Source organism: Tachyglossus aculeatus, chromosome 5, assembly GCF_015852505.1.
Source record: "Tachyglossus aculeatus isolate mTacAcu1 chromosome 5, mTacAcu1.pri, whole genome shotgun sequence".
NCBI classification, from domain to species: domain Eukaryota; kingdom Metazoa; phylum Chordata; class Mammalia; order Monotremata; family Tachyglossidae; genus Tachyglossus; species Tachyglossus aculeatus.
Genome location: NC_052070.1, coordinates 61197755 through 61214594, shown reverse-complemented (window position 1 = coordinate 61214594; position 16840 = coordinate 61197755). Strand labels below are relative to the sequence as shown.

The following is a 16840-nucleotide window of genomic DNA, read 5'->3' as shown; positions in this document are numbered from 1 at the left end:
CCTTCTAGACTGTGAGCCGGTCGTTGGGTAGGGGCCGTTTCTATCTGTCACGTATTCAGTCGTACTTGTTGAGCGCTTACCCTGCGCGGGGCACTGTCCTTCCCAAGCGCTCAGTCCAGCGCTCCGCGCACAGTAAGCGCTCAGTCAATCCGATTGAATGAATGACTGAATGAATGAATGACGGAGCGAATTGGGGCCTCCCTCCTTCCCTCGCAGCTGGTTTCCCTTTAGCGGCTGGTCGGGCCGCGGGCCCGGCCCAAGTCACGTGAAGCCGCCGGTTCCCTACCCCTGCTTGGCCCGGCGGCTCAGAGGTAAAACCGGCCGCCGAGAGGGGAGCGTGATAGCCCGGCTCCTGCCTCGCTGACAGCCCCCCCACCCCCCTCCATCCTCCTCCATCCCCATGCGGCCGGCCCTGTGATCCCCCCCTCCACCGCAGGCCAGAGGCAGGCATGGGGGGGACGCCCCCCGAGGCCGGCCGGGAGCCGGGGTCCTGTTGTAGACCCCTCCTGGGGGTGTTCTGCCTCCTCCTCCTCCTCCTCCCCATCCCGTTGGCAGCGCTCCTGGAGAGCCTCGGAAACCAGGCCGGCCTCGCCCTGCACAAGACTCAGGTGAGTGAGCCCTGCAGGCCACGCCCAACCACATCCCATCCCATTCCATTCCATCCCATCCCATCCCATCCCATCCCATTCCATCCCATCCCATCCCATCCCATCCCATCCCATCCCTGCCCACAGCCCCTCCCGTTGCCACCAGGCAGAGGCAGGAGAGGCCCAAGGCCTGGGGACAGTAGAGCGGTGGTCTTCGCCCAGGGTTCTGCCCCCTTATCACCCCCCACCACCACCACCTCCATCCTTCCCCGCTCACCCCTCATTCCAGCCCCTTTTTGGGGTCCCCGGGGGGATGGAGAGGGGGCTTCCAGTTGCCTTGAGGCCTGGCTCAAGTCTGAAGTCATCCTGCCTGACAGCCAGGCGAGGGGAGGCGAGAAGGGGGGAGGCCCCGTTGAAGGCGGAGCAGGGCCTGCACCCTCTCTGCCTCCCTCTGCTCCTCCCACGCCTGCTGGACCCAAGAGGGCTGGGCCACCCGCACAATCCACTTTTCAGACTCCACTCCGCCTTTGGCCGGAGAAGCAGCATGGATCAGTGGAAAAAGCCCGGGCTTGGGAGGCAGGGGTCATAGGTTCCAATCCCGACCCCGCCGCTTGTCAGCTGGGTGACTTTGGGCAAGTCACTTCACTTCTCTGGGCCTCAGTTACCTCATCTGGAAAACGGGGATTAAGACTGTGAGCCCCACGTGGGACAACCTGATCACCTTGTATTCCCCTCCCCACCAGCGCTTAGAACAGTGCTTCGCACATAGTAAGCGCTTAACAAATACCATCATTATTAAGACAGTCCTGTCCTACAGCTCGAGATCTACCCTGAGTTCCCCGTTCCCCCAAATGGAGCCAGCCTGGACCTTGCCCCCCACTTCCACCAACCTCATCTGGAAAATGGGGATTAAGACTGTGAGCCCCAAGTGGGACAACCTGATCACCTTGTATTCCCCCCCCCAACCAGCGTTTAGAACAGTGCTTTGCACATAGTAAGCTCTTAACAAATACCATCATTATTAAGACAGTCCTGTCCTACAGCTCGAGGTCTACCCTGAGCTCCCCGTTGCCCCAAATGGAGCCAGCCTGGACCTTTCCCCCACCCTCCACCAACCTCATCTGGAAAATGGGGATTAAGACTGTGAGCCCCACGTGGGACAACCTGATCACCTTGTATTCCCCCCCCCCCCGCCCCCAGCGCTTAGAACAGCACATAGTAAGCGCTTAACAAATACCATCATTATTAAAACAGTCCCGTCCTACTGCTCGAGGTCTACCCTGAAACCCCCTTTTTCCTCTCCCCTTCCCCATCCCCCCGCCTTACCTCCTTCCCCTCCCCACAGCACCTGTATATATGTTTGTACAGATTTATTACTCTATTTATTTTACTTATACATGTTTACGTTCTATTTTATTTTGCTAATATTCATTCATTCAATCGTATTTATTGAGCACTTACTGGGTGCAGAGCACTGTACTAAGCGCTTGGGACGTTTTGTTGTCTGTCTCCCCCTTCTAGACTGTGAGCCCGCTGTTGGGTAGGGACCGTCTCTAGATGTTGCCGACTTGGACTTCCCAAGCGCTTAGCCCAGTGCTCTGCACACAGTAAGTGCTCAATAAATGAATGAACGAATGAACCCCCTCTTTTGTCCTTTTAAGGAAGACACCAGAGCGGCCGGTGCCCCTGGCCCCCGGCCCCCCACCATCCCGGCCCCCCTGCCCCATCGGACCCGGAGACGACGCTACACCATTACCCCAGGCAGGCTTCGCTGGGACCATTTCAACCTGACCTACAAGTGCGAGCGGTGGAGGGCTGGGGGGTCTAGAGGGCGGTGGGATGGGGGCACGACGAGATCCAGGACGCCAGAGACAAGGGGATGGAGAGTGCCGGAGTGGTGGGGTCTAAAAGGAGCAGAGGTGGCGGGGGTTAAAAGGCTGGAAATTTAGCGCTTAGTACAGTGCTTTGCACACGGTAAGCGCTCAATAAGTACAATTAATAATAAATGGGGTTGGTGGGTGAGTTTGAACGGGTCAGGACGGGCTGGGACTGGGGCAGGGCTAGAGCTGGTTGGGAATGGCCTGGCTTGGGCCTTGGGCTAGTGCTGGCCGGGCCTGGAACTAGGCCCCGAGGTGCAGCGTGGCTTGGTGGCAAGGTCATGGGTTCTAATCCCGACTCCGCCGCTTATCAGCCGTGTGACTTGGGGCAAGTCACTTCACTTCTCTGGGCCTCAGTTATCTCAGCTGTAAAACGGGGGTTGGGACTGCGAGCCCCTCGTGGGACAACCTGATTGCCTTGTAGCTACCCCAGCGCTTGGAACAGTGTTTGGCACATCGTAAGCGCTTCGCAAATGCCATCATTGTTGTTATTTGTATTTGTCAAGCGCTTACTGTGTGCCAAGCACTGTTATCAATAATGATAATAGTAATAATGATGGCATTTGTTAAGCACTTACTATGCGCCAAGCACTGTTATTAATAATGATGATAATAATAATGATGGCATTTGTTAAGCACTTGCTATGTGCCAAGCACTGTTATTATTATTAATAATAATAATAATAATGATGATGATGGCATTTGTTAAGCACTTACTATGTGCCAAGCACTGTTATTAATAATGATAATAGTAATAATGATGGCATTTGTTAAGCACTTACTATGTGCCAGGCACTGTTATTAATAATAATAATAATATGATGATGATGGCATTTGTTAAGCACTTACTATGTGCCAAGCACTGTTATTAATAATGATAATAGTAATAATGATGGCATTTGTTAAGCGCTTACCATGTGCCAAGCACTCTTATTAATAATGATAATAGTAATAATGATGGCATTTGTTAAGCACTTACTATGTGCCAAGCACTCTTATTAATAATGATAATAGTAATAATGATGGCATTTGTTAAGCGCTTACTATGTGCCAAGCACTCTTATTAATAATGATAACAATAATAATGATGGCATTTGTTAAGCACTTACTATGTGCCAAGCACTCTTATTAATAATGATAATAATAATAATGATGGCATTTGTTAAGCACTTACTATGTGCCAAGCACCCTTATTAATAATGGTAATAATAATAATGATGGCATTTGTTAAGCACTTATTATGCGCCAAGCACTGTTATAGTGGTAATAATAATAATGATGGCATTTGTTAAGCACTTACTCTGTGCCAAGCACTGTTATTAATAATAATAATGATGATGTCATTTGTTAAGCACTTACTATGCGCCAAGCACTCTTATTAATAGTGATAATAGTGATGGCATTTAAGCACTTACTATGTGCCAAGCACTGTTAATAATAATAATAATAATAATAATAATGGTGTTTAAGCACTTACTATGTGCCAAGCACTGTACTAAGCACTGGGGGCGATACAAGGTGATCAGGTTGTCCCACATGGGGCTCACCAGTCCCCATTTTACAGATGAGGTAACTGAGGCCCAGAGGAGCGAAGTGACTAGCCCAAAGTCACATTCATTCAATCGCATTTATCGAGCACTTACCGTGAGCAGAGCGCTTGGGGAATACAAGTTGGATAGCCGACAAGTGGCAGAGCTGGGATTAGAACCCACGACCTCTGACTCCCGAGCCATCATTATCATTATTATTATTATTATTATTATTATTAATTAGGCTAGAACGGGGCTGGCAGGGCTCTGCGATGCGCCGGCTTCTCTGCCCCCCAGGATCCTGTCCTACCCTAGGAACCTCATCAACGAGAGCGAGACCCGGCGGGGACTGGCGGCTGCCTTCCGCATGTGGAGTGAGGTCTCCCCGTTCAACTTCAAGGAGGTGCCTCGAAGCCGGCCCAGCGACCTCAAGATAGGTAGGGCTCCTCCCCTCTCTTCTGCTGGACCCCCCCAGCCACTGTTTGCGAGGGCGTTCACAAAGTTACACACACACAGGGTGAGTGGGCACAACTCATCCGGCCGTGCTCCACCTTGCCGAGATCCGAGTGTCAGTCGAGGGTACTTACTGAGTGCTTCCTGCGTGCGTGCATCTCCTCTGCGAGCCCGCTGTTGGGTAGGGACCGTCTCTAGATGTTGCCAACTTGTCCTTCCCAAGCGCTCAGTCCAGCGCTCTGCACACAGTAAGCGCTCCATAAATGCGATCGATTACTAAGCACTTGGGAAAGCGCGGGAGACGTAAAAGACACGATCCCCGCCTTCGAGGAGCTTCCGGTCCAGCAGGGAATCAGTCAATCAATCAATCAATCGTATTTATTGAGCGCTTACTGTGTGCAGAGCACTGGACTGAACGCTTGGGAAGTCCAAGTTGGCAACATAGAGAGACGGGCCCTACCCAACAGTGGGCTCACAGTCTGGAAGGGGGAGACGGAGAACAAAACCAAACATACGAACAAAATAAAATAAATAGAATAGATAGGTACAAGATAAATAAATAAAGAGAGTAATAAATCTGTACAATCATATATACATATATACAGGTGCTGGGGCCGTGCCAGTGATCAATCAATCAATCATATTTATTGAGCGCTTACTGTGTGCAGAGCACTGTACTAAGTGCTTGGGAAGTACAAGTTGGCAACATATAGAGACAGTCCCTACCCAACAGTGGGCTCACAGTCTAGAAGGGGGAGACAGAGAACAAAACCAAACATACTAACAAAATAAAATAAATAGAATAGATATGTACAAGTAAAATAGAGTAATAAATATGTACAAACATATATACATCATCATCATCAATTGTATTTATTGAGCCCTTACTGTGTGCAGAGCACTGTACTAAGTGCTTGAGAAGTACAAGTTGGCAACATATAGAGACGGTCCCTACCTAACAGTGGGCTCACAGTCTAAAAGGGGGAGACAGAGAACAAAACCAAACATACTAACAAAATGAAATAAATAGAAGAGATATGTACAAGTAAAATAAATAGAGTAATAAATATGTACAAACATATATACAGGTGCTGTGGGGAAGGGAAGGAGGTAAGATGGGGGGGATGGAGAGAAGAAGGAAGGGGCTCAGTCTGGGAAGGCCTCCTGGAGGAGGTGAGCTCTCAGTAGGGCCTTGAAGGGAGGAAGAGAGCGAGCTTGGCGGATGGGCAGAGGGAGGCCATTCCAGGCCCGGGGGAGGACGTGGGCCGGGGGTCGACGGTAGGACGGGCGAGAACGAGGTACGGTGAGGAGATTAGCGACAGAGGAGCGGAGGGTGCGGGCTGGGCTGGAGAAGGAGAGAAGGGAGCTGAGGTAGGAGGGGGCGAGGGGATGGAGAGTTGGAGAGCGATGGTGAGTTTCTGCCATTAGGACCAGCTAGGGAGTTTGGCCAGGGGACAGGTCCAGTAGGAATCGTGAAAAATGGTTGGCTAGCGCGGACAACGGAGACCCACTGCGTGCCAAGGCAACCACCCGCTGGGTAGGGCGAAGCGTGGGCTCTCTGCTGGAGTCATTTTGGCTGTCGGTGGGTCCCATACTGCTGCCAGCCAACTCATTTTGATTCATTCAGTTGTATTTCTTGAGTGGCTACTGGAAGCACAGCACTGCACCAAGCGCTTGAGAGAGTACGGTATAACAATAAACACGAGCATTCCCTGCTCACAACTTGTTGCAGTCCGGTCTCCCGGGGAAGGTGACTGGAGCCGAGAGCACGGACTAGTAGCCCCGCGGCCACTCGCACCAAGCCCCGGTCCCTCCTCAATCAATCAATCAATCAATCGTATTTATTGAGCGCTTACTGTGTGTAGAGCACTGGACTAAGTGCTTGGGAAGTCCAAGTTGGCAACATATAGGGACAGTCCCTACCCAACAGTGGGCTCACAGTCTAAAAGTCCTCACGGGGACTTGGTTCTGAAGTCTCAGGATTGTGGCTCTCCCGTCGCTGTCCCATCACCACCTGCCAACTGTAGTTTGGCAAAGAGAGAAGGCCGACTGCAGCTGCCGAGAGCAGAAGCTCCTTGAGGGCAGGGATCGTTTCAATCGATCGATCCGGATTCAAGCGCTTAGTACAGTGCTCTACACACAGTGCTCAATCAATCAATCGTATTCAGCGCTTACTGTGTGCAGAGCACTGCACTAAGCGCTTGGGAAGTACAAGTTGGCAACAGATATGGCAATAAATATGATTGAATGAATGAATTGAGCGCAGTGGCTTAGTGGAAAAGGGCCCGAGCTTGGGAGTCGGAGGTCATGGGTTCTAATCCCAACTCCGCCACTTGTCAGCTGTGTGACTTTGGGCAAGTCACTTAACTTCTCTGGGCCTCAGTTATCTCATCTGTAAAACGGGGATTAAGACTGTGAGCCCCTCGTGGGACAACCTGATTGCCTTGTAGCTACCCCAGCGCTTAGGACAGTGTTTGGCACATAGTAAGCGCTTAACAAATACCATCATTGTTATTATTTGAATTTGTCAAGCACTTACTACGTGCCAAGCACTGTTATTAATAATGATAATGGTAATAATGATGGCATTTGTTAAGCACTTACTATGTGCCAAGCACTGTTATTAATAATGATAATAGTAATAATGATGGCATTTGTTAAGCACTTACTATGTGCCAAGCACTGTTATTAATAATGATAATAATAATAATGGCATTTGTTAAGCACTATGTGCCAAGCACTGTTATTATTATTATTAATAATAATAATAATGATGATGGCATTTGTTAAGCACTTACTATGTGCCAAGCACTGTTGTTAATAATGATAATAATAATAATGGCATTTGTTAAGCACTATGTGCCAAGCACTGTTATTAATAATAATAATAATAATGATGATGGCATTTGTTAAGCACTTACTATGTGCCAAGCACTGTTATTAATAATGATAATAGTAATAATGATGGCATTTGTTAAGCACTTACTATGTGCCAAGCACTCTTATTAATAATGATAATGATAATAATGATGGCATTAAAATGCCATCTGTAAAATGGGGATTAAGATTGTGAACCCCATGTGGGACAACCTGAATGGCGCTTAGAACAGTGCTTGGCACATAGCTCTTTCCTCTCCTCCTCCCCTCCCCATTGCCCCCCTCTCCCTCTGGCCTACCTCCTTCCCCTCCCCACAGCACTTGTATATATTTGTACATATTTATTACTCTATTTATTTTGCTTGTACGTATTAACTACTCTATTTTATTAATGATGTGCATGTAGCTATAATTCTATTTATTCTGACGGTTTTGACACCTGTCTACATGTTTTATTTTGTTGTCTGTCTCCCCCTTCTAGACAGTGAGCCCACTGTTGGGTAGGGACCATCTCTATATGTTGCCAACTTGGACTTCCCAATCGCTTAGTCCAGTGCTCTGCACACAGTAAGCGCTCAATAAATACGACTGAATGAGTGAATGAACAAATACCATCATTATTTCTATGTGCGGAGCACTGTACTGAGCACTGGGGAGTGTGTTGTGGGCGGGGAATGTTACTGTTGTTGTTTTGTACTTTCCCAAATGCGTAGTACGTTGCTTTGCAAAGGATGGAAATGATGGAATGGAATGAATGAATTAATATAACACAGTTGGTAGACATATTCCCTGCCCACAGTGAGCTTGCAATGTAGTGTTTACCAACTCTATTGCATGGCAGTCTTCCAAGCGCTTAGTACAGTGCTCTGCTCATAGTAAGCACTCAATAAATACCCCTGATGGATTGTTTCCCAGGGAATGCTGTGAGTGGTATCTGTGTTACATATTTATTACTCTATTTATTTATTTATTTATTTTACTTGTACATACCTATTCTATTTATTTTATTTTGTTAGTATGTTTGGTTTTGTTCTCTGTCTCCCCCTTTTAGACTGTGAGCCCACTGTTGGATAGGGACTGTATATGTTGCCAACTTGTATCCCAAGCGCTTAGTACAGCTCTGCACACAGTAAGCGCTCAATAAATACGATTGATGATGATGTAGCTCACGTGTGAATGAATTGGTGTGGGTTCTTGGCTGTACATAGCTGTGTGGACCTCTGAGCACAAATCTCTGATCAGTCGGTGGTATTTATTGAGCGCCTACCCTCTGGCCTCTCTCCGCCCGCTCCCATTCCTTCTCCAGCATGGCCCATAGGAAAGAACACCAGCTTGGGAGTCAGGAGACCTGGATGCAAATCCCAACTCTGCCCCGTGCCTGCCGTGTGATTTTCGGCAAGTCACTTCACCTCTCCCTGCCTCAGTTTTCTCATCGGGAAAATGGGGATTTAATACCCGTCTCCCTCCGTCTTACATTGGGAGGCCCACTGTGGGGCAGGGACCGTGTCTGAAGAGCACGGGCTTTGGAGTGAGAGGTCATGGGTTTGAATCCCACTCCGCCACATGTCTGCTGTGTGACCTTGGGCAAGTCACTTAACTTCTCTGGGCCTCAGTGACCTCATCTGTAAAATGGGGATTAAGGCTGTGAGCCCCACATGGGACAACCTGGTCACCCTGTATCCTCCCCAGCGCTTGGAACAGTGCTTTGCACATAGTAAGCACTTAACAAATGCCAATTATTATTATTATTATTATTACCTAATTATCTTGTATCTACCCCGGAGCTTAGGACAGTTGCCTGGCACAGAGCACTTAACAGATACCATGGGGCTGCCGATCTAAATTGGGAGGGAATAGGATTGGATCCCCATTTTCCAACTGAGAAAATCGAAAGGGGGTAGGATTTAATTCCCATTTTACAGCTGAGGAAACTGAGGCAGTGCAGTGACTTGTCCAAGGTCACGCAGCAGACAAGTGGCAGAGGCGGGATTAGAACCCAGGCCCTCTGACTCCCGGCCCCGTGCTCTTTCCACTAGGCTAAGCTGCTTCCCTTCTAATTACTCGAGAATACAGGTAGCAAGACACAGGTTTCCGGCCCTCAAGGATCTTACAGTCTAACGGGGAGCAGACAAAAATTATTTACATTGAGTGAAAGAGGCAGAAGGAACGCCTCAGGAAAAAATAGCTGAACGTACGGATTTAGAAGTGAAAAGGCACTTAGTTGCATGGGCTGAAGCTAAAACTAAAAACACCTAAGGGCTAAGGGTGGGCGTTGGGCAGAGATGAGCGGGGTGTTGCGATGTGCGACTTTGTGTACGTGTGTGTGCTTGTTACCCAGACACCCTGTGTAGCCTTTGGCCCTCAGTAGCCATGCAGTTCTAATTATTTTATTTTGTTAATATGTTTTGTTTTGTCGTCTGTCTCCCCCTTCTAATAATGATGGTATTTGTTAAGCGCTTACTATGTGCCAAGCACTGTTCTAAGCGCTGGGGAGGTTACAAGGTGATCAGGTTGTCCCACGGGGGGCTCACAGTCTTCATCCCCATTTTACAGATGAGGTAACTGAGACACAGAGAAGTTAAGTGACTTGCCCAAAGTCACACAGCTGACAGTTGGCGGAGTGGGGATTTGAACCCATGACCTCTGGCTCCAAAGCCCCGGCTCTTTCCACTGAGCCACGCTGCTTCTCACTAGACTCTCTAGACTGTGAGCCTGCTGTTGGGTAGGGACCGTCTCTATATGTTGCCAACTTGGACTTCCCAAGCGCTTAGTCCAGTGCTCTGCATTCATTCATTCATTCAATCGCATTTATCAAGCACTTACTGTGTGCAGAGCACTGTACTAAGCGCTTGGGAAGTCCAAGTCGGCAACATCTAGAGACGGTCCCTACCCAACAGCGGGCTCGCAGTCGAGAAGGGGGAGACAGACATATTAACAAAATGACAACCGTCAGAATAAATAGAATTATAGCTACATTTTACCGATTAGGTCACTGAGGCGCAGAGAAGTGATTTCATTCATTCATTCATTCGTTCATTCGATCGTATTGATTGAGCGCTTACTGTGTGCACACAGTAAGCGCTCAATCAATACGATCGAACGAATGCAGTTGTGAGTCCTGGCCCATTCTGGTCAGCGGCGGGGGTGACGGGCTGGGGGAACAGAGGCCGTGGAAGACGACAAGGAGGAGGCTCGATTCCCGGCCCAGCCGGCTTAGAGTTCGCTCCCTGCGTGTCCAGGTTTCTACCCGATCAACCACACGGACTGCCTGGTGTCCCTCCTCCACCACTGCTTCGACGGCACGACCGGCGAGCTGGCCCACGCCTTCTTCCCCCCGAACGGCGAGATCCACTTCGACGACAGCGAGTACTGGATTGTGGGCAACACCCGGTTCAGCTGGAAGAAAGGTGACCGGTGTCTTCTGGCGGGGTGGGAGTGGGCAGGGCTTTTTCCCGGCTGATCAGAAGCTGATGGGGGTCGGGGTGACTCAGTGGGTCCACGGTGACTGGACTCCAGTGGTGGGGGGTCGGGGATGGAGGGGAGCGGGCAGGGTCTTGGCCTCTGGGTTGGGGGAGAACGGCTCCGTTAGCCCGGTCAGAAGGCCTAGGAGAGAGTTTGGTTTCCTATCGTGATCTCCAACACGCAGGGAGAAGAGGAAGTGGGATGCTGCTGCGGCAGGAGGCCCGTAGTAATAATAATAATGTTGGCATTTGTTAAGCGCTTACTATGTGCAAAGCACTGTTCTAAGCGCTGAGGGGGGATACAAAGTGATCAGGTTGTCCCATGTGGAGTTCACAGTCTTAATCCCCATTTTATAGATGAGGTAACTGAGGCTCAGGAGGCCCGTAGTTGAGACAGCAGTCAGGACTTATTATTATTAATAATAATAATTATTATTATGGTATTTGCCAGGCACTGGTACTGAGCGCTGGGGCGGATACCAGCAAGTCGGGTTGGACCCGGTCCCTGTCCCACATGGGGCTCACAGTCTCAATCCCTATTTTACAGATGAGGGAACTGAGGCCCAGAGAAGTGGACTTGCCCAAGGTCACACAGCAGACAAGTGGTGGAGCTGGGATTAGGACCCCGTGACCTTCTGACTTCCAAGACCATATTCTATCCACTACGCCTTGGCCCTTCCCCCGGCAAAATGGGATGGAAGGGGGTTCGGGGGTGGAGGCCGGCTCTCCTCGTGGGGAGGGGAGTCAGTCCAGTCGGGTTTATTGAGCACTTCTCGTGTGCAGAGCACTGTCCTAAGCGCTTGGGAGAGCACAGTATAGCACTATAACAGCCGCATACCCGGTCCACAGCCAGCTTACGGCCTAGAGGGGGAGGCCGACGTTAATATAAATAAATAAAATGTCAGCTGTGTACATGGGGGGAGAGAGAGAGGAGGATTTGGAGGCTTTCCGTGTGGGGCCGGCGGGGCGGGGGCAGGAGGATGGGGAACAGTTGGGGGCCCGGGAAGCAGCTGTTTTGTGATTCAGCCGGTTTGCCGGTCTGGGAGCCGCCGGGCCGGGCCGGGCCGGGCCGAGTCACGCAGCGGCTCCTCCACGTGAGGCTCTGGATCGGGCCGCGCAACCCGCGGAGGGAGGGATGGATGGATGGATGGATGGATGGCGGGCCGGGCGGGAGGGAGGGGCTGACACGTGCATCTTCTCCACACTGGGCTTTGCATTCTTGCAGCCGAATGTAACTGGGAACCGACCAGGGGCCCGTCTGGGACCTCCGCACGGCCCTGGGAAAGGCGGCCCGAGTCCGGGACTTGTAGCCCTCGGGTTGTCAGTGGCCTGGATAGACGGGGCTCCAGGTGCGTGCGGTATGCCATCCGGGCCGGGGTTGGGGGCAGAGGGCCATGAGGAGAGGCAGTGTGGCCCAGTGGAAGGACTGCCAGGCTGGGAGACCAGAGCTCTAGGCCCAGCTCTGCCACCGGCAAGCTGGGCGACCTTGAGCAAATCACTTGGCCTCTCTGGGCCTCTGTTGCCTCACCAGTACCAGGGGGATGAGATAGATCCCTGCTCTCCTTCCCTCTCAGCCTTTGACCCCTTTCTGAAGGGCAGGGGCCATCTGTTTCTCATCATTATCTCCTAGCTACCCAGGGCTTAGCACACAGTAAGTGCTTATTCAACATTTTCTCATCATTATCTCATGGCTACCCAGGGCTTAGCACGCTGTAAGTGCTTACTCAACATCATTGTGGTAATGACAAACCCCTAGCTCCCGGAAACCCTGAGGAAAAATTCTACTCCTCTAGCCACAGCTCCCTACTGACTTTTGTTTTTAATTTGCGTATCGCTTATTTGTCCTCGTCCCTTATGGCTGGCGTGACGTTTTAGTGTTTCATTGCGCCTGATGTGTTCAACTCCAGTCCTCCAACCCCACTAGTATGCATAGGTTGTGAGCCCCCAGAGGGACAGTATCTGTGTCTAATTAACAATGATAATAATAATTGTGGTATTTAAGCGCTTCCCATATCTATGCCAGGCACTGTACTAAGCACAGGGGTGGATTCAAGGAAATAGGGTTGGACCCAGTCCCTGTCCCATGTGGGGCTCACAGACTCAATCCCTATTTTATAGGAAGCATAATTTTATAAGCAGCAACGTGGCTCAGTGACAAGAGCCCGGGCTTGGGAGTCAGAGGTCATGGGTTCTAATCCCGCCTCTGCCATATGTCTGCTGTGTGACCTTGGGCAAGTCACTTAACTTCCCTGAGCCTCAGTTCCCTCATCTGTAAAACGGGGATGAAGTCTGTGAGCCCCCAAAGTGGGACAACCTGATCACCTTGTACCTCCCCAGCGCTTAGAACAGTGCTTTGCACATAGTAAGTGCTTAATAAATGCCATTATCATTATTATTATAGAGAAGCAGCGTGGCTCAGTGGAAAGTGCACGGGCTTTGGAGTCAGAGGTCATGGGTTCAAATCCCAGCTCCGCCATTTGTCAGCCGTGTGACTTTGGGCAAGTCGCTTTGCTTCTCTGTGCCTCAGTTACCCTCATCTGTAAAATGGGGATTAAGACTGTGAGCCCCCCGTGGGACACCCTGATTACCGTGTAACCACCCCCTTGCTTAGAACAGTGCTTTGCACACAGTAAGCGCTCAATAAATGCCATTATTATTATTATAGATGAGCTAACTGAAGCCCAGAGAAGTGATTTGCCCACGGTCTCACAGCAGACAAGTGGTGGAGCCGGGATTAGAACCCATAACCTTCTGATTCCCAGGCCCATACTCTATCCACTACACCATAATTCCTTCTGGTATACTCTTTCCTAGCGCTTAGTACTGCACAGAGTAAGCGCCTAATACACCATAATTCCTTCCGGTGTACTCTTTTCTAGCGCTTAGTAAGCGCCAAATAACATACTACTATCGAGCCCGAACAGAAACCGGGTGGCAAGGCTGAAAAGAAACTAGGTGGTGCCATGAGGAGGAGGAGGAAGGTGCGGCGTGGCGGTAGGGTTGGGGGTGGCACACTGAGGGCCTCGCCGTCCCCTCTCTGTCCCCTCCCTGCAGGCGTGTGGCTCACGGACCTGGTCCACGTGGCGGCCCACGAGATAGGCCACGCTCTGGGCCTCATGCATTCCCTGAACGGCAACGCGCTGATGCACATCAACGCCACGCTGACGGGCAAGAAGACCATTTCGCAGGACGAGATGTGGGGCATCCATCGGCTCTACGGTAACGGGGTAGCGGGGGAGCGGCGTGGGCTGGGCTGCACCCCTTCCACCCCCCGCCGGCTTGGCCGGACCGGCCTGGGGCTTAGCCGTTACCCCGGATGCGGGGCTTAGCTGGACTACGGGGGCCCAGGGTCATTTGGTCCAGGTGGGGGAATGGGTCAGGGGAGGAGAAGACTGCTCTGGATCAGACAACCCCTAACACGCTGAGAAGCAGCGTGGCTCGGTGGGAAAGAGCCCGGGCTTTGGAGTCAGAGGTCATGGGTTCAAATCCTGCTGCCTCCGCCAATTGTCAGCTGGGTGACTCTGGGCCTCGGTTCCCTCATCTGTCAAATGGGGATCAAGACTGTGAGCCCCCCGTGGGACAGCCTGATCACCTTGTAACCTCCCCAGCGCTTAGAACAGTGCGTTGCATATAGTAAGCGCTTAATAAATGCCATTATTATTATTATTACCACCCCTGCCGCCTCCACCCAAGCCCCCAACACTCTTGCTACTCTTGTCCTCTTGCTACTTGACTTCACCTCGTCCAGGCCTGCCCCCTTTCAGCAACCCCAGACTGGCCCTTGGGGCCAACATGTGTGACTTGCTTGGCGCCATCCATCCGCGGCCCCTCCGCCTGCCCAGGCCGTTGCTGGCTTGCTGGACTGCCCAGGACCAACAGGCTGGGGCCTGGCCAACTTGTCCTTCCCAAGCGCTTAGTCCAGTGCTCTGCACACAGTAAGCGCTCAATAAATACAATTGATTGATTGATCGGCCCTGGCCTTGGCCCCCAGGTGGGGGTTTGGTCCCTCCCGGGGGCCAAAACAGGGCCTGAGTTCTGACTGACCCCCTTCTTCCCCCCTCAGGCTGCCTGGACAGGCTCCATCCCTGCCCGTCATGGGCTCGGAGGGGTTTGTGCGACTCGCGCAGGAAGTTCATGAAGAAATTCTGCCCCAGCAGCTGTGACTTCTGCTACGGTACCGCGTGCCCGGGCTCCCATCCCAGCCATCCCTGCCCCTGCCCTGACCCCGGGCGGGCGGGGAGGGAGGGCTTCCCTCCCTGACTCAGCCCTCATCTCCAGCACCCTTGGGAGCGGCGGGGTGACCGCCCCTCTGTTCGGCTCAGCCCACCCTGTCCCTTGGTCTCAGGCCCTTCCATCCCGGGGTCAGCAGGGTGGAAGCGGTGCCCTGGGCTCCACGTTCAGCAGCGGGGCCTGGCCGCTCCCTGTGGACCTAGGCAGGGGCAGGGGGGTTCAGACTGGCCGTAGAGCCTCAGCAATCACTCTCCTTCTCCCCACACAGAGTTCCCCTTCCCGACGGTAGCCGCCACCCCTCCGCCCCCCAGAACCAAGACCAAGGTGGTGCCAGAGGGCAGGAACGTCACCTTCCGCTGCGGCCAGAAAATCCTCCACAGGAAAGGCAAAGTGCAGTGAGTCTTCGCCCTCTCTCCTTCCCCTTCTCTGCCGGCCCATCTCCCTCCCCCCTCACCGGGCAGGGAGCCCAGGGCCCCATTTGCCGGGGCTCACGGGATGGTGCTGGCCGCCGGCCGGGCCCCGTCCGGTAGAGTTACAGCAGTGGACGGCCGTGTTCGGCCTTTTCATTTTGGGGGCCCAACCTCCCTCCACCCCATCTCCTGCTGCTGAATTCCCTAGCACGGAAGCGGTGCCGGTTCCTAGGGGAGCATAACAGTTCGGGCATTGGGATTTAGGGGTGCCTTTAGAAACGTGGTGGGGATTGCCAAAAAAGGTCCCAAATGCTGTTCCATCCTCTACATGCTGTAACAAAATAACCATGGCATTTGTTAAGCACTTACAATGTGCCAAGCACTATTCCAAGCACTGAGGTAGATCCAAGGTTGTCCCACGTGGGGCTCACAGTCTTAATCCCCATTGTACAGATGAGGTAATTGAAGCACAGAGAAGTTAAGTGCCTCGCCCAAGGTCACCCAGCAGACAAGTACCTCATGTATATATTACCAAAGTGTCGACAAAGTGAGGTCCCGTGCTCCTGAGTGATGGCAGGGCTCCACTCAGCCGTTCCTCTCCGCACCGGGGCAGGACAGTGGGGTGTGGGAAGAGGGTCAGAGAGGGTGGGGCTGGTGGCCACACATGGCTTCCCATTAGCCCACTGGTTTGTTGGCCCCGCCCCATGCAGCTGGTACAAGGACCGGGAGCTGCTGGAATACTCCTACCCAGGCTACCTCGACCTGAGCGATGCCCACATGAGCGTCATCGCCAACGCCATCAATGAGGGCACCTACACCTGCGTCGTGAAGAAGAAGGAGCGCATCCTCACCACCTACTCCTGGAGGCTGCGTGTGAAGCGTTAAGTGGGGCCGGAGGGTGACTGGCTAGGGCCCGGGCCAAAGAGCTCCCACTCCCCCGTGCCCCTTCCTGCGGAGTGGGGGCTCAGGAACAGTGAGGCACCCACCTCCCCAGAATGGACTCTGTGGGCCAGGGCAGAGGGGAGGGGGCAGCGGCAAGGCCAATGGAGCGGGCCGAGATCTGAGACTGTGCCACGGCGGCTCCGGGCCCACGGGCCGGGGAGGGGTGCTGCCGGACAGAGCCCGACTGATAAATGCTTTTGCCAAAGAACGACCGCCGCCCTGAACCTTGGGCTGGGAATGGGGTAGGATGGGATGGGTCCCTTTGGACCAAACATGGGAAGCAGAATGAGGGGGCAGGAAGATGGGGAGTTCACCCCCTCTGGGGGGACTTTGGGTTTCTTCCGGGGGGCCAGTCCTCCCTCCTTGCTCCGGCCTGCACGGAGTCACCCCGGGGTTCGGGCGGCAGCAGGTTAGGGTGTCCCCGGCCGCCCAGAAGTGGGAGGAGAGGAGGGGAGCTGCCTCCGTGTCCTCCGC

At 52.4% G+C, this 16840-nt stretch overlaps 1 protein-coding gene across 2 annotated transcripts; it reads left to right on the top strand.

Moving 5' to 3' along the window:
• The first annotated feature begins 292 nt into the window (after positions 1-292).
• Positions 293-16574, top strand: MMP23B (matrix metallopeptidase 23B). Of its 2 annotated transcripts, none has more exons than XM_038746927.1 (8): positions 293-608; positions 2249-2385; positions 4291-4430; positions 10563-10730; positions 13839-14003; positions 14848-14958; positions 15283-15409; positions 16135-16574. In XM_038746927.1, the coding sequence occupies exons 1-8, from the start codon at positions 450-452 to the stop codon at positions 16307-16309; spliced, it is 1182 nt and encodes a 393-aa protein (XP_038602855.1). In that variant the 5' UTR covers positions 293-449; the 3' UTR covers positions 16310-16574. The 2 variants fall into 2 exon arrangements, with proteins under 2 accessions (XP_038602855.1, XP_038602856.1); XM_038746928.1 differs by lacking the exon at positions 16135-16574 and adding an exon at positions 12010-12133 and having other exon boundaries at positions 15283-15374.
• The last annotated feature ends 266 nt before the right edge of the window (positions 16575-16840 follow it).

What these genes read in the sequence shown, in the direction of transcription:
- MMP23B (XM_038746927.1), top strand. Translation starts at nt 450, where the DNA reads ATGGGGGGGACGCCCCCCGAGGCCGGCCGGGAGCCGGGGTCCTGTTGT. An exon ending in CATTTCAACCTGACCTACAA is followed by an intron (nt 2,386 to 4,290) that starts GTGCGAGCGGTG and finishes TCTGCCCCCCAG; the next exon opens with GATCCTGTCCTACCCTAGGA. An exon ending in GCCCAGCGACCTCAAGATAG is followed by an intron (nt 4,431 to 10,562) that starts GTAGGGCTCCTC and finishes CTGCGTGTCCAG; the next exon opens with GTTTCTACCCGATCAACCAC.